Source organism: Rhinolophus ferrumequinum, chromosome 10 (assembly GCF_004115265.2).
Source record: "Rhinolophus ferrumequinum isolate MPI-CBG mRhiFer1 chromosome 10, mRhiFer1_v1.p, whole genome shotgun sequence".
Classification (NCBI taxonomy): Eukaryota; Metazoa; Chordata; class Mammalia; order Chiroptera; family Rhinolophidae; genus Rhinolophus; species Rhinolophus ferrumequinum.
In genome coordinates, this window is record NC_046293.1 from 39,023,922 (window position 1) to 39,049,899 (window position 25,978).

Below are 25,978 nucleotides of genomic sequence, written 5' to 3' on the forward strand. Positions count from 1 at the left end.
CAGAACTATTAATGTGTTGTATTTCAGGGGCCTTGCTAATACATATATGCAATATTTTTTGCCTTTCTAAAATCTGAAAAATTTCAAATTCCAGATTAGTAAAGTGGGAAACCAATAGGAATTGTAATAGTAGATGCTTTCATTTTAAATAATCTTATTTGTCCTCATTTTTTTTCTTTTAAAAATTACTATAGTTTTTCAACTTTAATCTTTTCAAATAATTATGGATGCAACTTAATATTCTATTATTTTATCACTGGAACTAAAGCTTAATGTGATTGAAAATAAAGTAGTAATTTTCAAAGTCACCATTATAGGAATTTTCAGATTTGTGACTTAATTTTATATATTAGAAAGAAATCCAAAAAATTGTGAGTATCCCAGTATCAAAATGGGAGGAGGACATGATCAGGCAAATAATAAGAGATAATATGTATATTGGTAATATTTCTATGAAAATGTTGAATATCATATAATTACCTTTTTAAAATGCAGGATAAAATTAGATGTCTTTCTCCCTCAAATAAGCAAAGATTCCAAAATCTGATAAGACTAAATATAATCATGGATGAAAGAAAATAGCCATTTTCATGGGCTGCTTATGGGAAAAAAATTTGTACAAAAGGTCAAAAGCTATTAGAGACGTCGATAATTATATCCTTTAGCCAAAGTTATTCTACTTCTTGAATTGAAGAAATACATAACATTTATTACAAATGTACATATATTATTTCTATTAAAAACAATCAAAATACTCATGAATAAGGATTGGTAAAATAAATTATTATATGCCCCTGTAATGGAATATAAATCATATTATGAAAGAATATACAATGGCTTTAAAATATTAAAAGCATATTTTAACTGAAAATTGCCAAGAGTTAGAAAATAGTATATACAGTTTGAGCCATATCCTCTTTATACTGAAGTATGTGGGGGGAGGGTGTGTGTGTGTGTGTGTGTGTGTGTGTGTGTGTGTGTATTGTTTTGTGTTTACATTTTTCTGTATTTTCTACAGTAAATATATTCAAATTTTCCACAGTAAATATATTCAGAATAGGAAATTTTTAATGTTTCTATTTTATGGGTTATATCTACATATCTAAAATTATTGGGAAAAACTAAATAAAAACGTTCATACACTACAAAGTGAAGAATCCTCAAGAATAACAAAATGAAAAAAAATACTCCTGAGAAATTTCAAGGCAGTTTATAATTGCCTATTCAAAAGAAGGATGCTGTTTATATAGATAAATGGAAGTTAAAGAAGTTTGTTTTGTGGCATTCATCCAATCTATGAAACACGATTTTAGCAGAAAATATTACTACCACTTTTTGAGAAGTGTTATATTTCTTTTTCAGAATTTTAGCCTCCATTCTCCTTGTCTGAAATTCTGAAATCTCTTAGGTACCTGATTACTATTGCAGTAAAATGCAGAGTACCATTTTTCTTCCTAGATTGCTCCTTTCAAATATTAGCACACAGGGTGGAGTTTCTACCTCTTATTCATGGTGTGCAGCTCTCGACATCTTAATCTGGCAGGAAGACCAAACTAGCTGTAAATCTTACTACCCAGACCACACTTGATTATTGTATGATGGGAAAATTAAACGTGAATAAAACGGCTAGAGCATTAGGGTGTTCTTGGAAGAATAAACACAAGTTGGAAGTCTTATGTGGATAGTGCAAAGTACAGGAAGGTGATCAATCATGTAAACATCAAATGAAAGGTTGGTAAGGAAGCCATCGGAGTCTGTCGGGCACTCCCTGCAATAAATGGCTTATTCCATTTCTTTTCCCTTTCACTCAGTTTAGAAAAGTGAATTCTTTGGAATCTCTAGCAGTTCCCAAAAGATTTTGTAAGTTCTCATTCCTGTTTGAAGATATGCTTTGAACAGAATAAGTTCAAACCATTGAAGAGGATTTTTAGTTTATATATAAAATGGGCACAAACTGTCATGATACATACCTCCCTGACTTTTTCCTTCCTCCCATAAACAGGAAACTGTTAAGGCAGCAATAGTAGAAGAGCAGAAGCGAAGTGAAAAGGCTGTGGAAGAGGCAGTGAAAAGAACAAGAGATGAATTGATAGACTATGTAAAAGAACAGAAAAGGGTAAGTATCTCCTGAAGGGTTTTAATTTGTGCTTCCATAAACTGAAGCATTGGCTTCCATATAACAACTTGAGATTTAAAACCATTTAAAATGCTCTATCTAAGATTATTTTTCTGATACAATTATATATTCTAATACTTACAGCTGTCGATGTTAATCTCATCTGTCAACAAAAAGCAACAGTGAATAATTTCTTGCTAGACACCTAGAAGTTACCTACACTACTTACAATTTAACTTTATACTTATGAAGAAAGGATACAGTTCTACTTTTTTTTTATGTAACATTGGTTTATAGTAGGTAAGTTTCAGTTATACAGCATTATAATTCAACATCTGTACATGCCACATTGTACTCACCACTGAAAAGTCCAATTTCCATCCATCGCTATACAATTGACCCCCTTTTCTCATTTCACCTTGCCTTCACCCTTTTCCCCTCTAATAACCACCAATCCATTGTCTTCCAGTATGAGTTTGTTTTGTTTTATTTTCTTTTTTTTTTAATCCACATAAGTGAAATCATATGGCATTTGTCTTTCTTTGTCTGACTTATTTCACTTACCATAATTTCAAGGCCCATATCCATGTTGGTGCAAATGATAAGATTTTATCTTTTTTTTATGGCTGATTAGTACTCCATTGTATATACAATTGACCTTTCAACAGCGTTGGGGCTAGCGTCACCCCACACAGTTGAAAATTTGTGTATATTTTTTGCTCCCCCAAACCTTAATTACTAATAGCCTACTGTTGACTGGAACCTTTACTGATAATATAAACAGTCAATTAATATATATTTTGTATGTTGTATATATTATGTACTGTGTTATTACAATAAAGTAAGCCAGAAAAAAATGTTATTAAGATCATAAGAGAAAATACATCTACAGTATTTATTGAAAAAGATTCATGTATAAGTGCACATGTGCAGTTCAAACCTGTTATTCAATAGTCAATTGTACATATCACATCTTTATCCATTGATTCATCAATGGACACTTAGGCTGCTGCAGTGCACATAGGGGTGCATATATCTTTTCAAATTAGTGTTTTGTATTTTTCAGATAATAACCCATAAGTAGAATAGCTGGATCATATGGTAGTTTATTTTTAATCTTTTGAGGAATCTTCATAGTATTTCCATAGTGGCTGTACCAATTTACATTCCTACCAGTAGTGTATGACGGTTTTTTGTGGTTTATTTTGCATCCTCTCCACATGTATTTCTTGTCTTGTTGATGATGGCCATTCCTACTGATGTAAGGTGATATCTCATTGTGGTTTTGATTTGCATTTCCCTAATATTTAGTGACGTTGAATGTATTTTTATGTGGCCTGTTGGTCATCTGAATGTCTTCTTTGGGAAAATATCTATTCAGATTCTCTACCCAGGTTGTTTGCTTTTTTGTTGTTACCTTGTATGAGTTCTTTGTATTGTTTGGATATTAACCTCTTCTCAGATATATCATTTGCAAATATCTTTTCCCATTTGGTAGATTGCCTTTTCATTTTGTTGATGGTTTTCCTTGCTATGCAGAAGCTTCTTAGCTTGATATAATCTCATTTGTTTATTTTTGCTTTTGTTTCCCTTGCTGTCGGAGACAAATCCACAAAAAGCATCGCAAAAACTTGTGTCAAGGATTTACCACCTATGTTTTCTTCTGTATATTTTATGGTTTCAGGACTTACGTTCGAGTCTTTAATCCATTTTGATTATATATGTATGGTATAAGATCATGGGTTAGTTTTATTCTTTAGCATGTGGCTGTCCAGTTTTCCCAACACCATTTTTTGAAGACTTTTCTTTCTCGTTCTTTTTGTTTTCTCATTGTATGTTCTTGTCATAAATTAGTTGTCCATATAGATGTGTGGGTTTTATTCTGGGTTCTCAATTCTGTTCCACTGACCTATATGTCTGTTCTTCTAACCATACCATACTGTTTGGGTTATTATAGCTTTGGAGTATGGTTTGAAATAAAGGTGTGTGATACCTCCAGCGTTTTTCTTTTTTCTCAGGATTGCTTTGGCTATTCAGGATCTTTTGTGATTCCATACAAATTTCAGGATTTTTTGGTCCTATTTCTGTGAAAAATGCCATTGGGATTTTAATAGGGATTGCTTTAGTCTGTAGATTGCTTTAGGTAATAAGAGCATCCTGTCTTCTTCCTGATCTTAAAGGAAAAGCTTTCAATTTTTCACCATTGAGTAAGATGTTAGCTGTGGGTTTGTCATATATGGCCTTTATCATCTTGAGATATTTACCTTCTAATTCCATTTTATTGAGAGTTTTAATCATAAATGGATGTTGGATCTTGTTGTACGCTTTTTTTTGCATCTGCTGAGATGATCATATGATTTTCAATCTTCATTTTGTTAATATGGTATATAATGTTGATTGATTTGTGGATGTTGAACCATCTTTGCATCCTGGAATAATTCCTAGTGTTCCTTTTAGTATATTGTTATATTTGGTTTGCTAATATTTGTTAAGAACTTTTGCATCTATGTTCATCAGAGATAATGGCTTGTAATTTTTCTTGTGTGTTGTCCTTTTCTGGTTTTGGTGTCAGGGTAATGTTGGCCACATAAAATGGATTTAGGAAGCATTCCCTTTTCTTCAGTTTTTTGGAGGAGTTTGAGGATTGGTATTACATCTTTGATTATTTGGTAGAATTCACCCATGAAGCCACTGATCCTAGATTTTGTTTCCTTGGAGGTTTTTGATTACAGTAATCAAAATTGGTCTATTCAAATTTTCTATTTTTTCATAATCCAGTCTAGGGAGCTTATATGGTTCTAGGAATTTATCCATTTTTTTCTAGATTTTCCCAATGTGTTTGCTTATAGCTCTTTATAGAAGTCAACTATGATTCTTTGTATTTCTATAGTATATGTTGTAACTTCTCTTTAATTTCTGATTCTTATTTATTTGAGCCTTCTGTCTTTTTTTCTTAGTGAGTCTAGCTAAAAATTTGTCAATTTTGTTTATCTTTTTTAAAAAAAGCTCTAATTTCATTGATCTTTTCTATTGTCTTCTTACTCTCCGTTTATTTCCTTTGATTTCTTCCTTGAACCAATATTTTTTCCATAGCATGTTATTTAATATTCATCTATTTGTGATTTTTCAGTTTTCTTGTAATTAATTTCTATTTTCATACTGTTGTCATTGGAAAAGATGCTTGATATGATTTCCATCTTTTTCAATTTATTGAGCTTTGTTTTGTGTTTTAACATATAGCCTATCCTTGAGAATATTCTATGTGCATTTGAGAAAATTATATATTCTGCTGCTTTTTGGATGGAATGTTCTGTATATATCTATTAAGTTCTTTTGGCTTAATTTGTCATTTAAGGCTGAGGTTTTCTTTTTTACTTTGTCTGGATGATCTATCCTTTGATGTAAATGAGATGTTAAAGGCCCTTCTTATTATTGTGTTGATGTCAATTTCTCCCTTTAAGTCTGCTAATATTATAGTTGCTTTTTATTTTGTTACTCCTAAGTTGGGTACATATATATTAGTAAATATTATGTCTTCTTGATGAACTGACCCCTTTATCACTATATGATGTCCATCTTTGTCTTTTTCTTTTTAACCTTTTTTGTCTTTCTTTGATAAATATGGATACATCCACTTTCTTTTGGCTACCATATATTTAGAGGATCATCTTCCCCCATTCACTTTGAGCCTGTGTTTGTCTTTGAACCTGAGATGCGTCTTCTGAAGGCAGTATATAGTTGGGTCTTGTTTTATAATCCATCCAGCCACTTTATGCCATTTTATGGGTGAGTTCTAACCATTTCCACTTAGGGCAATTTTTGATATATGAGGACTTACTACTGACATTTTATCTTTTGTATTTCTTATTGCTCTATAACTCCATTATTTCTTTTTCCATATGTTTTTTTTTTCTGCCATTTTAGTTTTGTAGCTTTCTGTGAGGTTTTTCTCAGTTTTATCTTTTTTTTATGTTTCTTATCACTCCTCTAGATTTTTATTTTGTGGTTACCAGAGTTTTGTATAGAACATCTCATAGATAAAATAGTCCCTTTTCTGCCTATAGCATCATATCTTCATTTACCTATACAGGTTTTGTTCTTTTCCTCCTTCCCTTACATGTTTTTGTTTTCACAAATTATTCCTTTTTATATTGTGAGGTCATTACTGAGTTGACTTAGCTATAGTTATTTTTAGTACTTTTTTTCCTTTTAACCTTTTGCTATAATTTAGTGTTTACACCATATTCAGAGATAGCTTTGTAATTTTCTGATTCTATTTGTCATCTTACTCAAAATTGTGTACTTTATGCCTTTTTGTTTCAGGTAGAAGTGCTCTTTTAAACATTTCTTTTAAGGCAAGTCTAGTGGTTGTGAACTCTCCAGCTGTTTGTTTCGGAAAACCTTTATTTCTCACTCATATCTGAAGGATAACTTTACTGGTTAGAGGATTCTTGGTTGGCAGTTTCTGTTTTCCAATATTTTTAATATGTCATTCTGCTTCTCCGGGCCTGTAGAGTTTCTGCTGAGAAATGTGCTGATAGGCTAATGGGATTCCTTTTAGGCTACTGTGTTTTTTCATGGTTTCCTTTAAAATTCTTTATTATTGACTTTGACAGCTTTAGTGTAATGTGGCTAGGAGATAATTAGGAAATATCTAATTATGGAAATAATTAGGTGTTCTATTAGCTTCGTGGACTTGTATATCCAATTCCTTCCCCAAGTTCGGTAAACTCTCAGCTATTATTTGTTTCAATAAGCTCTCTGCTCCTTTCTCCCTCTCTTCTCTTTCTGGGATACCCATTATCCTTATGTTTCCTTTTCTAATGGAGTTGGACAGTTCTCATAGAGATTCTTCATTTTTTTTTTTTTAACGTTTTAGTTCCCTCTTCTCTTCCACCTGAATCATTTTAAAATTTCTATCTTTAAGCTCACCAATTCACTCTTCCAGCTCTATTTCCAATGCTTTCTAATGCATTCTTCATCTCATTTATTGAGTTCCTCAGCTGCAGAATCTCTGTTTGGTTCTTTTTTAGAATTCCATTCTCTATTGTAAAGTATTCCTTCTGTTCATAAATGTTATTCCTGAGCTCATTGAACTGTCTTTCTGAGTTTTTTGTAGCTCTTTGAGCTTCTTCTGGATAGCACCTGGTAGGTGTCTAACCTTCTGAAGAGAAAATTCTGAGACAAAAATAGTCAATTGACTTTTCTGGAAGTAAGATATTCTCAGATGACTCCTATTTCCACATGCGTCACCAAAGAATTTATTTAAGATCAGTATGTGTCCTTTTTTTAAATCATCTTTTCTTAATAATAAGTGGCCAGTCCTTATTTGAACTTTAAATTTGGACAAGATATTATATAACAAAGCAAACCTGTTCATAATATTATTTCATGTCAATATTTTCTTGACCAAAATGGAAGGTTTTTCTTATTTTAAAATCATATTTTCCCATCTAATGGAGTCATATGGCTGCCATAAGAAATGTTTAAAATAAAAGCAAGAAATGCCATATGGGGAGTTACCTGGTCCCTGTGTGAAATAAATTAACCCTTGAAGGGAACTGACAATGAACTCTGCCATTTAATCTGTGTGTTCTTACAATTTGCATTAAAAGGTTAACATTTATTGGTATTAGTTTGGTAAGCCAGTTATCACACATAGAGATGCTCATTAAATAACAATAACAAAATCATGACATTAAATTCTATTTGCACCAATGTTCTATTAATTTATGCTTGTTCTTTTATAACTATAAAAAATAATTCTAATGCCTAACTAACAGAATTGTTATGAGTTAATACATATAATAAAATCCAACAGCTAGAGTCAGGACTCAATAAATATGTGCTGATTATCATTTTCACCACATTATTAAAAAAAAAAAATCCTCAGAAACTCCAAGTAGCATTATTTTTGCTAATTGAACATGTTTTTTAGATTAATGTTTGTCATTCTGAAGTTTACAGTGTGAATCTGAATGCTTATTCCACTTTTGTTACTAGATTCACAGAAAATTAAAACTGATTTAAGCAGTATACTAATAGGAAGTTTATAAGTTCCACTTTGCAATTTGGAAATTTTTTAAATAGTGTGGAGTACTTTTAATATTTGAATGTTTCTATCTCTCCAAACAGAAAAGGTATTAGAGAGAGAGAGAGAGAGAGAGAGAGAGAGAGAGAATAAAATATCCGATGAAAGTACCAACTAATTACTAGACCTCCTTTTTTATACAAAACTTTAAAAATTAAGATCTATACACGCCTCTTCTTTCCAAAAATTGATTTCAGTGTTTCAAATTTTTATGAATATCTTTGGGTTTGGAAATATTTTTACAAAAAATAAGGTATCTCAAAGCTTATAAAATAATATTTAGAAGAAAAAAATGTGTTTAGCAAATTCATAATCTTCTTGTCTCTTTCCAAAAGACTAAACTAGGGCAGCTCATCTCTACTTCTTCCTTTGAAAGATGGATTTCTATTTGCATCAGAAAAGGACACTTTTCCAGAACAAAAATTTCCTTTCTCCTCTCCAGCTTTTTTTAACTAGAGAGTCAACTTGAGATTTTCAACATTAGACACCTCAAAAGCCCTGTAGACCTTGGTTCCAGCTGGGCTTACATTCCAGTCTGTGAAGTAATCTTCTCCTCTTGAAGTGTTCTAAAATCTTTGAAGGAAGAACTCTAATGTTGTGTCAGTTCCTGTCTTTATATGTCTTTTGTCCTTAGCAGTCTTCCTTTGACATAATTTTACCCTTAACAAATTGACTAAAAGATGAAAGTGAAGACTTTTTTTCCTTGCGTTTTTTCCTTCAATCTTCTACTTTTAAAAGACAGAGAAACACAGAAGGAAAAATAAAAAATACTTAACTTTTCAAATTACTTACTACTTACTACATCATATAAAATGCAATGGGATCACAAATCACCTTAGAAGATAACATTGCTTTTTCTGTTTATCGGCAACCAAGATTTTAATCAATTATCCAATCCTTTTGAATACTAGTACTAGAATTAGGATTATACTAGAACTAAAATTAGAATTATACTGAAAAACAGAAAGTTTCCTTTGAAATGCCACTTACCAGTTGTTTTTTTCTATGAAATCAATTAGGGATGTCACTGATCTTTATAAATACTATTTATCTGGTCTTATCTTGGACAGGTCATAGTGGCTAGCTATACATGAAATAATTAATCATAATTTACAATCAAATTGTATCCTAACTTTTTTTATTAAGTTGAATACATAGTACATAGTACTTATACTGTTAGTCCAAATCTAAAAGGATTTTAAAATATATTTACATTGTCTGAGAATCACCTAGGTATCTACAAATGCAGTTATTTTTATTTCAAACTCTCTTGAATCATTTTAAATTCTAGATAAGCAATGGATTGCAAACTATAGCTCATGGGTCAAATCTGGCTTTCTGCCTGTTTTTGTAAATAAAGTTTTATTGAAACACACAGCTACATCCACTTATTTACATACTGTTCTTTGGTTGGTTTCATGCTGTGTCAGCAGAGTTGAGTAGTTGAGATAGACCATCAGGCCCATATAACTTCAAATATTTACCATCTGGCCCTTTATGGAAAAAAAGTTTGTCAACCCTGTTCTATGTCATCAAAATCATCTTATGCTGAATGAAACTTTCTTCCTGTCAGCCCTTTAAAATATTAGTTCTTTAATTATGTTTTATTATGGCTAGACAATTGAAATTCCTTAGGTGCTATTCTGGAAAAGATTTTTCTCTTCATGTTAATTTCCAGATAAGGTATTAGAATATATTAGATCTGGTCATTAGTGCCATAAACTTTATTTTGGACTAAAGGAGATTGTAGGAAAAAAATGATATGGGTAAGACCACATCCCTTGACACTTCCCTAGAGAGGAAGAATTTGTGGTTTATAATGACCTATGGCCCTTGGATTAGAATGAAGTGTTCCAACCCATCCCACAAGTTAAGACTGTTACACATGTGCTTCCTATGAGGGAGGAAGTGTGAATAACATTCAGCAACAACTGCTCACAGCCAAGCAGTGATTCCTAAAAAATAAAATCTCATCCAAATGTAATAAAAGATTATTTTTATTTCCTTTTAAGAACCTGAATTATGGCCTGTGTTTTTCACATCACCTCCAGGAAAATAATCTTCACTGTAGAGGATCCTTTTAATTTAGATTTTTAGAGAGGAGTAAGGAGCAATTATCTTTACTTCAAAGGTTTTGTGGTCAAGGCATTGTCAGAAATTCTTAATTATAACACGTCTCATTTAATCAGTTTTGCTGCAATGTTGTTGAGTGTTTGCATCTATTAAAAGGCAATATTTGACCAAAACAAACTCTCATTTCTGATCAGGTCTACAGTTAATTCAATTAACCATGATTTCAAGTCATGTAGTATCTTGTGGTGCCTTACTTTTCTCATTTTAGTAATATGGAAGTTGGACTAGCTGACCTCTAATGTTTCTTACAGTTCTAAAATCTACTGAAACTATGAATAACATTTTCCTTGACAACTGATGAATCTCTTGAGGGACTTTAATTTTTCATACATATCAGTTACATCATAGTAGTTATTTTATACATTATTTGTCCATTAATATAGAGATATGGCACTTTATTTAGCCTTGCTTTTACTCATCTTGGGGAAGGCGATATAGTTGCCTATGCAGAAAACATCTCAGTAGCAATTCAGCATCTGCCCTTGTAACTCATATTAGACAATGCTTTTATCTGATCAAGGCATATTAAAATGAATAACGCACCCTAATATTCATTTGTCCGTGCTTTTAGTTGTACCTCATTTTTCAATGCAAAGGAATTTGACCTACTCCATAAAACCTGTATTTTAATTTAAACCAACAAAAATTGACCTTACATATTTGTAAAATTGTATCCATTTTAAGTGGCACAATAAATATCTTTCTATTTAGATAGAAAGATATTTGGGCTTAGAAATATCCAGTACCAATCATTTTGCCAGATGATGTTTTACTGGATCATAAATTTGTCCTCCTCTCTAAATAAAAAGAATAGAAAATTTGCTTCGGAAGAGGAGTTAGTGAAACTATTGAGGTGAATAGGTTTTAAAAGTTTCTGTCATTTTTAAAAGTTAATAGAGGTCATCTAAATATATATATATATATTTACTATTTTTCTTACACTTTTCTCTGACATCTTATTTCATACAATACACTTTAAAATCAAATTTATTCCTATCCTCTAAAATAACATTTTAATCTTCTTGATCTTACTTTTCTGGATTCACTTGCATAAAGAGTAATTCTGAAAGAACTTACTGATATGTGAACAGTCGTGGACTTTGGTGAGGGGAATCTATTGATCATTTCCATTTCAACAGTGGGGTAATTGGGAAGATATTATAGACATAACTTAATGCTTAGATTAAATCCCATTATTCTGCTTCAGAAAATACAAGATATATTCCATCTTAAAATTAACACTTATGCGTGTGTACATAAAAACTAGTTTGGTACAGCAATTAATGTATTCTTCTCTAGCTGATTTTCTGGAGTAGCAATCATTTTTTAAAATCAAAAACAAAATTTCCAAATCAAATACAGTAAATGTAAATACTTATGTTGGGGTCATTTCGTATGTACAGATGTTTATATCTGTTTTTGTATAATAATTTAAAATGTTCATCTAAATACGTAATCCATCACTTCTTAAATTGTAACAGTGACAATTAGCTTTATTCCTTCGTGAAAGGCTTTACCTTTTTCTTAAATATTTAGATGACTTTTCTGCATTTAGTACACTATACTAAAGTTCTTAAAATTTAGATAGTGGTAAGAATTGATTCAAATGAAAAACAAAGTCAGAGCGTCAGCTTTTAGTCATAGGCCATGGTAGCTAGAAATTGACATACCTGATGGATATATTATCATTGAATGTCTGTGGTTAGATATAATTTGTTAACATGGGCCAAACCAAGTGAAGTTTTTCCTAAGGATGGCCAGGATTCTCATGATATAAATGGTGAGAAACTGGTCAAGAAGGAAAGCCAGAGATAAGACCTAGAGGAAGAAGCAGCTATCAGAGGCCCCAAAACTGAACTGATAATGGTAACAATGACGATGAAAGTTAACATTTATCTAGCATTTAGTATGATCCTGGCACTGTCTAAGGATATTATTTAAGTGTGTGTGTGTGTGTGTGTGTGTGTGTGTGTGTGTGTGTGTGTCTTCATTACTCACAAGGTTATTAGGCACCAACTCACGAAGCTAGAAAGTGACAGTCTGGCTCTGGAGTCTGGGCTGTTAGGCATAACACCTATGGGGGCAAGATACAGCAATGAAGAATAGGGACAAAAGTTCATAAACAGATCAGAAATGAAAGTTTCAGGTTAAAAGCCGAGAGGAATAAGACAGTAGCAGAGACCCATGTTTATGTTCTGTTAACTGTATGGCACTATGTCGTGTCCACCAGATCGAAGCAGCCGTGGAGGACGTGGAGCACCATGTCTTTAAAAAGCTTGAAGTCTTGTTTTGGAAGGAAAATATAAAAGCATACTTCCTGAAGTAACTATTTAAGGTCAAAATAATGGCTGGAAGCCATACTAGACATCATAACCCATGACGGTGCTTGAATAAAGGTCAAAAGCATTATGTTGACAATAATTAGCAAGAGAATTCTTGAATATTATTTAAGATGATGGTGATCGGGTTTGTTTGATTTTCTTTTTTTTTTTAATATCAGTCAAATGGAAACTAAAATATGGGCTAAGCTATATAGTGAAAAGAGGATGGATGGAAGTCTGTGAGAAACTAAAGGATTTTATCTTTTATAGAAATAAGCAAATTCAGTTATAAAGATTTTTATAAAGAAGTCTCTCTCTTGATTCTTTATATATATATAAATACATAATATAAATACATATAAATATATATATACACACACATATATATATATATATACACACACACATATATATATATATATATATATATATATACCTTTCGGTTGCAATTCTGGAATGTCTTGGTTCATGAAGCTCAGATTATTGGGGGCAGTGGAGATGGAGAGTTGTTTTGGGTTTTGTTTTTTGTTTCTTGGTTTGCTTTTTTTGTTTGTTTGTTGATTTACCCTTCAACCAACCTTAGAAGTTAAAAAGCACACATATATATGTGTGTACACACACACACACACACACACACACACACAGCATAAATTATATATTTTTTTCATGAACTGTTTATGAAGGGCTCACAATTGCCTTCATTGCACAGCTCCAACCACAGCAATTAAACTTTTTAGAAAGAAATGAAGAATGAAGTGATATTCCAAATGGCCAGCATTTTGATCTATCTCTGTATCTACACAGCACGCACCAATGTGTTTCATGTTTCATCCTAGGCTGTGTACCGAGAAGCTGCAGTATAAATGTGTTTTCCAGTCTATGAAGAAATGGTGAGGATCTCTAATAGTTTGAGCGCTGTGCTCAGGACACAAGGATAAATGAGATACCACGAAAGAGAACCTTAGTATCCATAACAATATATATTTGTTTAGCAACTAGAACTTATAAAGAATTATTACTTACATTATTTGACTCATAACAACCTGCATGGTTACTGTTCTGATTTTACAAACTGGAAAATCAAATATGAATGAAATGTTGATTTTTCAAGGGTTTCATCTAATAAATAGCATAGCTGAGACTTGATCCTGTCTATACTCTTTCCTCTACGTCACACCAACTGGCCTTGCCAGCTTCATGTACACTAGGAGTTTTATTGCGCTGTTTAGGAGGAAGCCAATACCTGAAGATAATTATCAAAGCTGTAGTTAGAGGTGCATCCCTAACATTAACAGCTAAGAGAACTAGAAGGGCGTGAGATACTCAGTGATACAGAAAATGACTCATCATGAAAACAGGAGCCTGCATGTTACTGAAACCTTCTCTTATGATGCTTTAACTATAGAGCTGTGACGAATTTTGAGTTCCATATTTAGGAAAAGATGTTGATATTTCCATGGCAATCAGAGTTTTCAGGGTGAACTACTGAGGATGTAACCTAGGAGAAAGAAGTGTTTGAAAAATCTGAGCTTGTTCTACTAAAGCAAAAGTTACTGTGGAAATTCAGCAATATAGACACCCAGAAAACATTTTCTTAGTATGACCTTAAAGTTAAAGAGATACCTAGAAATGTTCAACTTAAGTGGAATCTTAAGTTGTTTAAATTGAAATGTTCAATATCAGAAAAACCTATGGAACAACCATTTATTGAGTGCTAAGTTGGTCCAAGATACTATGGTAGCTGCTTTATATATACTGTTTCCCTTAATTCTCAACAAAACCCTAAAAGAATATATACACTTTACATAGAAGGAAATTGAGTCAGTGATATTAAATAACTGCCCGGGATCAGTAAAAGACAGAGTCAATATTTTAATTCAGTTCTGTCTGACTGCAAATCACGTAGGGAGATTCCTCAGTAACTCTTTAAGTCTGGTTGGATAATTTACTTTACATTATTTTCCATCTGGTATACTAGGATTGTCAGTTTCTCCACTAACAAGCTTTTAATATATCTTTCTACTTTTTAGGCTTTATCTAGATAAGTTAGATAAATTGCCTCCATCCAGATAAATTAGGAAGAAAATTAGAAAGACGTGGATAGCAGGCACATGCACATATACCTCTAACTTAGGAAACTGTTGAAATTACGTATTAGAAACGAATTATAAGTTATTTTTAACTAGCTTTATCACCTATGTGAACTTTTGAATATCCTACAAAGGAGTGTCTTATTGTTGTTAGGTACTTTAAATATTATGTCATTCCTGCAGAATTTTATGGTTTCGATTCATATAAAATACAGGCCTACTATTTTCCTAATTGTCATGACCATATTAGATGGTAGTACATAAAAGATTGATGAAGTCTTAGTATAAGGTTTGTATAAAATGAGCAATATAAATTTGGCTGTGAAGTTAAAACCACCACAACCTTATGTAGCAGTAATAAGTGAACAATATTTTTTGTTTGTTTGTTTGTTTAACCCAATCTAGCGCTACTTTTCTAAGAGTATTATCTGTACCTTTTGTCCAGTCCAGCCCATTAACCTATTGTCTTTAATTCTCCTAAACGTCTTCATACATTTATCCTTGTGATTAATACACATTTCTGCTGACATATAGGCTAATGCCAAAATCCCTTAAAATTATACTTTCTCCAGGAATTGAAAAACAAAACAAAACTAAGATGTCAGACTATGTAGACTTTTAAAATATATCCAAATATACAAATCATTAGTGCAAAAATGTTTTTATGTAGCAAGTTAAGAAAACTGAGTCATGATCCCAACATATTCTGTTTGAAAACCACTCATTTTGTTAAGTTTTAAAATCATGTCAGCTTAGAGTATATATATATTTTTAACTTAATTTTATTCTATTTTAGTGTGAAGCTAAACAGTATAACTAGCATCTCTCTGGTGGCTCTCGATTTTTAATACTATCTGCTAGGTAAAAAGAAATTATTGTCATTTGTAAGAAAGATGCAGTGATTGAACAACAATTCAGGCCTTGCGTTAATATCTATAAGAGATTCTTATAAAACATTTAGAGATATAATAACTTTCTCTTGGACTATAGAAATTATATCCAAAGGATTGTACGCTTACTCCATAATAGGTTAATATTCTTTTAAACTATTCTGAGTATTTATGAATATCTGTTGTTTCCCATTCTTTTGACTTATTTTTTCAAATATGTAAATAGTTAAAAGATGTTATTTTTCATGTGCTGCTTTTTAAATGAAACTCCTGAAAAGACTACTTTCTTATTTCCTTCTATTATCAAAATCTCTTTCAATAGAAAGGAGATGGTATTATTACTAAAAGACTCTTCGTAGTTTTTAAATTTAATCTATTTAATTTATTGTATAGTTGTGTTCCATCATATGTATCCCCTCAGCTTTCATTTCTTTCCTTTGAAAAAATAGAAAAAATAACAACTTGGTTTGTAACTAATAGTGCCTTGGAAACAGCATGAAAAACTTTTCTAAGAGATGAGGTATTTTTCTTCTCATATGAAAACAGGGAAAACCTCATTGACATTCTGTTTAGTGCTGATTCATGTGCAACAAAATGACCTCTCTGTGCTCCTGTCTTGCTCTGGAAGCTTTGTACTCACTCTTCAAAGGAAGGCCAAATATTTAATATATGTGCTAGTCTATAACAGAAAAAGAAAATATATAATTTATTATCATCACATTACTTTTAAAAGAAATCCTTTACATTATGGGTTAATCACACGTCTGATTTAGTTTTTGACTAAATTGTCAGACTATTTTTATTAAAAAAAACAACAACAAGGAATACTAAATGGATGATCAAGACAGTGCTTTTACTAGCATTTCTTTTCTTTCTCTGGGATTTGTGTATCAATGTACATATCTTTTTATTCTTTTTCTTTTTCAAGATATTTGATATCCTTTATTCTTTTCCTAGTAATTTTTCATTCATTTCCCTAATCACTGATTGGGTCAGATGAGATTCCATAATCCTCAGTTTTATACATAAAGCTCCAACATTCACACGGGTTTACCCCCAAGAACTAATTTTTATCATTGCATCCCTTTATCAGAGAATCTGAGATTAACCTCATATTAAGATCCTATATTTGACAAATTGTTGCTCTTTGAAGACTATAGATTTTTCTTTTTTTTAAACTAGAACGACAGTCTCTCTCTCTCTTTTTTTTTTTTTATTGGGGACTATTGGGGAACAGTGTGTTCCTCCAGGACCCATCAGTTGTTGTCCTTCAATCTGGTTGTGGAGGGTGCAGCTCAGCTCCAAGTCCAGTCGTCGTTTTCAATCTTCGTTGTAGGGGGCGCAGCCCACCATCCCATGTGGGAATTGAACCGGCAACCTTTTTGTTGAGAGCTTGCGCTCTAAACACCTGAGCCATCTGACTGCCCCAAGATTTTTATTTTTTTAATTCAGATTGAATTCTTAATTTTAAGCAACAGATGCAGTCTCCGACTAGTGAAACAGAAAAGGAGTTTATTTATTAAAAGGTTATATATATGGGAGAGCCAGGCTTTGAATCTCAGCTTTTAGAAGTAAAGCCCCAAACCATGACATAGAACTGACCTAATGAGGAAATCTCACTGCTGTTGCTTCCCCACCAAGCACTAAAGAAAACTAGTTTCTTCCACTTCCCCAATTGTGTCACCTGTGTATCTCCAATTCCATGTCACAGCTTCCACTTCTTCTGAAAGCCAAAGTCACTGCCACTACCCTTACCAGCAAAGAAAGTCCCCCATGGAGTTTCACCCTTTAAATTCGGGGAAAACCTGATTGGTGGAACTTTAGTCACAAGCCTGTCTATTGGGTACAAAGGAAGCTAAGAAAACACTTTTTGTGCATTCTACCTTGCAGTGACAGAACTTGTAAGTATAGAATATCCCCTGTTATGTTAAGAGTTTTCATAAAATACCCAAACGAGAAAACATGACAAACATATACTACCATGCATTACTTTGCTATTCTACATCAATATACACTCTTTGCCACGACTTAAACCTTCAAAATATACCCTATTCCATACTTAAACATAATAACTAATACCGACTAAACTATTAGGTTGGTGCAAAAGTAATTGCGGTTTGAAAGGTTAAAAATAACTGAAAAAACACAATTAGTTTTGCACCAACCTAGTAGTAACAAAACACTTCAACTATCCTTTATAAAAGCAAAATGTGCTCCCAGAAGGAATGGCCGGAAGGCCCCTGTGACATCCAGCCACAAAGCAAGGATTGCTGAGTGTGTGAGTGATCTGATCGTGCAATTTCTACTGTCAGAACCTTCTCAAATCTCACTCCATATATGTCATGGTCACTTAATACGGCTTGCTACTGAGCATGCCTGATTTAATAGTTGGATGCATCAGCTAAACCAAGCTCATTTTGGATACATTGGGTCACATTTGTTGCTTTACAGTCAAATATACAAATTCTAACAGCCCTTAGTGCGCTAAATGCCACTTTTCAAAGGGACCAGTTTTCTGTCTGATGATTCTGACCACTATCAGAACTTGCCACAAACAGCATGTGATAAGACACCATGTGATAGCATCTTGATAAGCTGTGGACAGTTCTAACACCCACTGAATGTGTTGGTCACTAAGGCGAGGTAGAGGAACTGTAGCCTGGACTGATTAGGAAGGCTCCTTTCCCTCTGGGGTCCACTCAGCTAGAGGCTTTCAGGTCACTTCATAAGTAGGTCAAAGCAGGATTGCTAAGGTGAGACATATCACCTTCAAAGAGGCCCATCTAGCACTATGCCGCTTTCTAAGCTGCAGGAGTTGCAAGGTCCCGGAAGTCATCTTAACATTGTAGAGGCCATCCTGACATGCTCAAAGTCACTGGACCCTCAGAGACTTTACTGAGCTATAACTCTTCTATTTCATGTGATGTATCTCCCACCTTACTGCACTCAGAAATGTTTTACATACCTTTACTTTACAAAAAAATCTTGAGTATTTATTACTTCCTGCTTTCCAGGTCCGGGAGACATATGTCATCAATGTAGTTGCCCCGTGTGATAGTGAGACAGTCATGGTTTTTGTGAAATATATTGTTGTTCAGAGCCAAATAATTAAATAACCCTAGGATAAAATGGTTTCTTGTCCTACCTGTCATGAAAACAGCCATTACAGGTGTTCTCCATTATTGGGATCATAGGCAAAAAGCATTTGCCAGATTAATAGTTGTACACCTGGTGCTAAAAGCGCTGGTAAAGAATGTACATCTGCACCAGCAGCTGCATTTGAAGGAACTGTCTGATGAATCCTCTAGGAACCTAGTCTCCTTCTCCAGTGCCAGCTGTGTACTCCACGTGTGTTTAGGGCTCCACTGAGCTGGATATGAGGCAGATTCGGGTTAAATTCCATTCATCATCTGATTCCCACAAGCGTCCTTTCTGATTACTAGTCCAGTGGTATTCTAAGTCCCCAGGTTTAGTGTTAGTTCTGAGCTGTTATACAGCAGTACCCCAAAGGCCTGGTATTTCCCTTTCTCCATTATAGTTATGTTGATGAGAAAGACCAAGATGACAGTTTACAGTTCATGCTGTGATGTCATCACAATATACATCTTCAAGTATTTGCGTTCTCTCCTTCGCTCATAAAACTCTGGGTCTGGGAATTGACTTCGGACTGGAAATTAGAAAAGAAACATTTCAAATTTTTATTGCAGGTGCTCAAGTCAGGCCTGTGGTTATTAAACCTAGATATTTTATAATTTTATTAACTTGGAAGTTTTTACATGCCTATCTGTTTGGTCCATTTGGATCATCTGATCAAATAGCCAAAGCCAGTGCACTGTAGGTCAAAGAATTATGATTACAACTCAGCTCTGCTAGCAATAAGTTAGCATTTCCTCCTGTATCTTGCGTGTAAGTGTTTCTCCCTGAGGTCTGCCACCTCAGCATCGCATTATCTGCATTGAAAAATGTTACCTGTTAGGACTCCTGACCTATTGAAGACAGGCGGTGCTGTGCGCTGCTGCTGGCTGGCTGGCTTTTTCCTCCCAGGGAACATGTTAGGGAGTAACTCTTGGCTGTGATTCTTGCCTTGAACTGAGAATTTAGGATGGTGAACATTTCATTATCTTTTGAAAAGCTGTGCTATGGCATTAGAAGCAACTAATTTCGTCTTTGAATTCTTCACTCTTCATATTGTTTTTCCATATTACTAGCCACTGGATCTCCCACAGTCTTGTTCATTGGTCACTTAGTTTGAAGTGACTGCAGTTAATAATTTGTTACTTTGCTGCTGCAGTTGATGGGCTACCATATTTTCACCCTTTTTTCCCTCCAAAAAAAAAACAGTTGAATTTTTAGAGCCATCAGCCCTTACAGAGCGAGGTAACTAACTGTAGATCTTCCTGATTTTCCTGAAGTTAATATTGCTTTCAACCACTTCTAGTAACCATTTAGTATTAACCAGGGTTCTTTTTTTAAGCAACAGGAGCCACGTCTGGCTAGTTGTGCCGCAGAAAAGTTTATTAAAAAGAAATTGAGTAGTTGAGCAAATTGTTGAGACCTGGAAAACCAGGGTCAAGTTTAAGCTTCTAGAAACAACACCAAAAACTACACCTCAAGTTTGCTTAAAGATAAGTTTCCTTTTGCTGCAACATTCCCATCAAGCACTATGAGAACCGATTGCTTAAGCAGTTCAACCACTGCGATGCCCACCAGTTGAATGGTTCTCACCCATTCAAAGTGGAGCAAAGTGATGCTACAGAGAGCCTCCTTCCTCTAATTGCTCACTTCTGATTCAGTCTTTCACAGCTGATGGAGTGGAGCCTTGGGAGTAGAGCAGGCTAGATACCTGAGTTTTCTGGATTTTACCTAGGGAAGGCATACCTCATGAGGCCAGAAATTCATCAAATATAGGAAGGGTATCAAAAATCAGAGAACATTACAAATGGCCACTACATACTTTGGGAAATTTTTCCAAGTTGCTATGGTTACTGTAGAAATATTTTTTCCAGCTCTTTAGACTCTTGGATAATTCTAAAACTAATCCTTTGAAGTCTAAGTAGGTGGGTTTCATTCCTTCTAAAATAGTGTTTTAGCAATCAGCAGATTCATCTGACATCTTGTAGAAAGTTTGCCATTTGGCCACCATAATTTCATTCTTTTTCAAATTATCTGAGGTTTCTACAGTTATGCCTAAATTCTCTGACACTGTTCAAAGGATATTCAGTATTTTGGATAGATAACGTTTTTGTTTCCAGGTACACATTCTAAAAATAGATAATTTTAGAAGGTATGTGTGAATAGATTTTATTTTTAAGATTTAAATTTTAGTGATTAAAATTTTAGTGATTAAATCGTCCTTGAGTTAACCAACAGTTTTCCCCCTGGTAATTCAGGGACATCTTACATACATTGGATATAGCACTAGTTGTCATAGAATGTTGGCTACAAAGTTTTCTAATGTAAAAAAAGCTTAATTAACCTGTCTTTCTACTGAATTTTCCTAAATGAAATTTTAGTTGCCTCTTGTGTCCTTGGCACCCTCTTTGTTCTGTATGTTTATTTCACACTCTTATCAGTGTGTCTATTTCTTCTACCCTCTTCTCTACTTTCTTGCTCTCAAGCCTGTTATCTTTGGCCTCTGCTATCTTTTCAACTAATTTTAGGTGTAAAACTGAAGAAAACAATGAGAAACTAGACAGCAAAGTACTGTTTATTAAATTAAGTCACATGTATTTTAAGCCTGAAAAAGAAGAGGCTTCAGTCCTTAACTATTTAATAAATATATAGGTTTTGTTGTGACTGTTTCACTGGTCCTTTTCTCTTTTATCTTCCTTTGAGTTTCTGGGTTGTCTCATAAGATCGTGGCTGCTTAAAATCTGGCAGCTAGTCTTGAATATTATAATACTAGTAAGTTTCAACATTAGGTCTCTCCAATTCATTTGAGTCTTTTCCAGATGATGTTTTCTAATCTAGATGATTTTCTGAACATTTGATTTGAAGTACAATATTTTGGGATAAATCCTATATCTAGAATGCAGTGTATATTGCGATTGACTCATTAAATAATTCCACCTTTTTTGTCACATTTTTCATATTTTTGCATGTATAATGTGATTATTACCTTGTACCAGGAACATATTAATCATAGTTTCTTGGCCTTTTTACAAGAATTTTAATGTTTGCTTTTTATTCATCTGTGGGGATAGTTGGCATATAAAATACCTTTGTTGCTTAGTTTTTCCTTTATAGTTTGGAGTGCTTATTCATTTAAGATTTAGTATGACTATAATATATTCAACACTTTGCTTTTGTCTTCGATCTTTATTCCAGTCCTGTGGTCACATTTTCCTTTTCTTATGTATCGTGTGTTGAAAATAAAAATATCTTGTCTGGGGTGGAGTTTAGCCACTGGACTAAACAAACATGCTCTTCTTCTGCTCTTAGTTGATTTTAGTGGATAAATGAAAAATCTTATTAACAAAAAAAAGTTTTACATCTACCTTTTTTATTGTGTACTTTCATAGTTAATAAAAATCTCTTCCTTTAACCTCTCCCACCAAAGTTCAATTTGTTTAGTTACATTTCTTTTATATTTAAGACTCCCACATATGTAGTCATGAGATAGTGAAAGTAGCATAGATATTCAAGAATCAAAGTCCTTACATTTAGTGAAGGAAATTAAGCCACTTGAACAGAGTTTCTAAAACTAAGAAGGAATCTGTGATAGGCTCTCCAAGGCATGTTCTTCTCATGTCAGTGGCAGAAGTGCAAGAGGGAAAACCCAAACACATAAACACTGTAAGTTTCTGATTGTCAGATCTCTGACATCTGTTGGCCAAATCAGGTCATATGGCCAAACTCAAGGTCAAAAAGCAGAAAAGTACATTGCACACATCATGAGGCCAAGCACGTTGCACGGTCAGATTCAACATCAGTAAGAGTAGAAAAGTCTATGTCCCCTTTGGAGGTGGGGAGAAATAATGGATGAATATTTGCAAACAATAATTTACTCTACCACACCACCTAATCTAGGTTAGCTACCCTTTCTCCTAGTACCCTTACTTTATCATATCACTACCCTGTTTTAGTTTTTTCTAGCACATATAATTATCTGAAACTATGTTAATAGTTTATGTTACATTTTTTATTGTTATTTTTTAATTTATTGGGGTGACAATTGTTAGTAAAATTACATAGAGTTCAGGTGTACAATTCTGTATTACATCACCATATATTTGATCCCCCTTACCCTCATCTCCCATCCCCCACCCCCTTTATCCTCTGGTAACCACTAAACTATTGTCTGTGTCTATGAGTTTTTGTTTCTCATTTGTTTGTCTTGTTCTTTTGTTGTTTTTGGTTTATTATGTTACATTTTTATTCAGTCAACAAATATAGTGAATACCTAATATGTGCCAGGAAGTACTCTAAGTACTAGAGATACATCAGTAAATAAAAAAGACAAAAATCCAGTTTAATTGTCTGTCTCCTTCATTAAAATGTACGCTCTCAGAAAAAACCTTGTCTATTTTGTTCACTACTGTATTCTCAGTATCTAGAGTAAGCCTGGCACATGGCGAAGGTTCAATAAAGTTTGTTTCGTGAATACAGACATGCCATTAAACATTTGTATAAGCTAACTCCCTTGCTGAGATCCAGTGCTCATAAGGCAACTTTCTGGTTGTGATTTGTTTACAACATAGGGAAGTTTTTATAGTCAGTCTTGTGAACTTCAGTTACTCCAAATCTTCTCTTGAGAGAAAGAGCTATGCTTGGTATTTTTGCAAAGCCGGGGTCAATACCTCACAGCTGAAAACCAATCCTTAAATGTAGTAAACTCATCAAGGGAAAACCATCCTGAGCAACTTCTTAAGCCATAGACACCATTGGCTAGGTATACTTTTAATTCCCTTCTTAACAGATACAGCATATTAAAGATATTTGAAAGGGATTTGTACATGGAATATATGACACCCAGTGCCTCATGGGGTTCTGCTCACCTTAGATACATTATCTTCTTTGCTTCAAAGTTTCTACCAAAAATAGTTTTAATGATAAAGTGTTAGTACTTTTTTCGCTAGACACATGCGTGGCGAGCACAAAGGGTACGTACAAGCTAAAATAATTAATAGATCCCATTACCCAGTTTTGAGTCATGAAAAGCCATGCTTCTCACTTACTTTGGGCTTTTAAACTCTGTTTCAAGAAATTTGTCTCAGACTACGGATGTACTGTATAAAACCAAGGAAGAAACTTAACAAAAGATTGTCAGAATAGATCTGTTCCGTAGAGATGCGGACCACGTTATCAACGGTCAACATGGGAATGTTCCCCACCACTGTCTCTGAAGTTGTTTTATTTTTATACGCAACCTATCAGTGTCTGATAGTATATGATCTGACCAATCTCACATTTCAAACAAAACCAGTCAGAGCAGTCATCTATGCTTTAGGTTCTTAGAAGGTTTTCATGCGTTAGTTATGAAAAATATTAGATGTTGTTGGTATACTCATCCAAGAGCTACCATCACTTGCTGAAAAATATATAATAGTATTTAACTAATATGGTTCATAATAAAATATAAGTGATTACGAACTATTTTATAAAACTGGTGATGCAGCATTGTTGAAAAATAAGAAGGAAGGTTTTGTTCAATCCTATGCCAAGAACATCTTTCCCAATATTTTTATTGCCAAAGAGTATTGAGTTTTATTTGTAGATTTCATGTAGTCTATTCGTTAACAAATGGTTATTGAATATTTTTATACTAAGTACATATAATACTATAAACAAGGTAGACATCATTCCTACACTTTCAAGGCGTAGAGTCTAACAAGGATAAGGGGGAAACAAGACGTTGCCACACACGTGATAATGCTCTGAGAGAAGTGGGACAGGGCACTGTAAGAGCACATGACAGGAGGACTTCATGAGGTCCTAGAGGATCAGAAAATCCTTCACCGTGTAGTGATGTCTAAGATGAAACTTCAAAAATTACTTCTCTCTCCCTGGGTCCAATATATAGGGAAATACATCGTTAAAATATATCCCGATCCTGACCACCTTGATTGCTATCACCACTGTCTGAGCCACTACCATCTTTTGTATGGACTTCTCCAAAAGCCTCCTACCTGGTATCTGTCCTTCTACACGTACACCCCACAGTCTATTTCTAACAATGTCCTTTTTTCAAATTTAAGTCATGTTATGTCACTTCTCTGCACAAAAACTGGAAATGGCTCCATCTCATCTACAGTGAAAGAGTCATTGCAGTGGCCTACGGGACCCTACATGGCTGGCCTCCTGTGTCTTCTCTCATTTCCAAAAACACCAAACATAAAAGTAAAATACTACAACTTTTTCACAGGCTTTTAGTGTCATCTAATATTGAATTCAATGTTTTCATAATTTCACTAAACTTAATCTGTGGGTGAAATTGAAAAATGAGAATCATGATTTAATACAGTTAACTATACACTTTTTTTTTTAATTTATTTTTAATTTATTGGGGTGACAATTGTTAATAGAATTACATAGATTTCAGTTGTGCAATTCTGTATCACATCATCCATAAATCACACTGTGTGTTCACCACCCAGAGTCAGCTCCCCTTCCATCACCGTACATTTGATCCCCCTCACCCTCATCCCCCACCCCCCAACCCCCTTACGCTCTGGTAACCACCAAATTACGTTCCCCAGATTGATTTTCAAACCCCGTGGCCATCCTGTGGTCACCGACTGCCCTCCAATCCCCTCACCCTCCCCCCCACCCCCCACCCCCCCGCCCATCTAGCAACCCTCAGTTTTTCCTCATTGTCTCCCAAACTGTTTCTGATTAGTTCATTCACTTATTCTTTTCTTTAGAATCCGCAAATAAGTGAGATCATATGGTACTTATCTTTCTCTGTCTGACTTATTTCACTTAACATAATGTTCTCTAGATCCATCCATGTTGTTGCAAATGGTAAGATTTCTTTCTTCCTTATGGCTGCATAATACTCCATTGTATAAATGTACCACAGTTTCTTAATCCAGTCATCTACCGATGGGCATTTTGGTTGTTTCCATGTCTTAGCTATTGTAACTATACACTTTTTCACTTTGACCTACATATCGCTTTGAGGTATTTTTTTTTTTTTTTAGCCATGACAGCCATTAAAATCAAATTCTGAAATAAACTATATCTAGAGCTAAATTGCTCTATTACCAAGTACTAAACCAAGATTTTCAAATTTAATGAAGCATTATTCAATTACATTAGTCTCACTTTTTAAAAAGTACGTATTTCATAATATGCATATCATATTAGTAGAAAAATGCATTATGTATTCATAAATT

The 25,978-nt window shown here is 33.7% G+C and overlaps 1 protein-coding gene across 4 annotated transcripts in view; it reads left to right on the forward strand.

Annotated features, from left to right (window-relative positions):
* Positions 1 to 25,978, forward strand: part of CCDC91 (coiled-coil domain containing 91) — a 290,110-nt gene that overhangs the window by 228,541 nt on the left and 35,591 nt on the right. For 2 of the 4 annotated variants that reach the window (XM_033117969.1, XM_033117971.1), the window contains exon 12: positions 2,003 to 2,116. In XM_033117969.1, the coding sequence (XP_032973860.1) occupies positions 2,003 to 2,116 (114 nt within the window). Of the gene's footprint in view, positions 1 to 2,002; positions 2,117 to 2,260; positions 2,380 to 13,497; positions 13,620 to 25,978 lie in introns of those variants that run through there. The other 2 variants (XM_033117972.1, XM_033117970.1) reach the window with 2 other exon arrangements.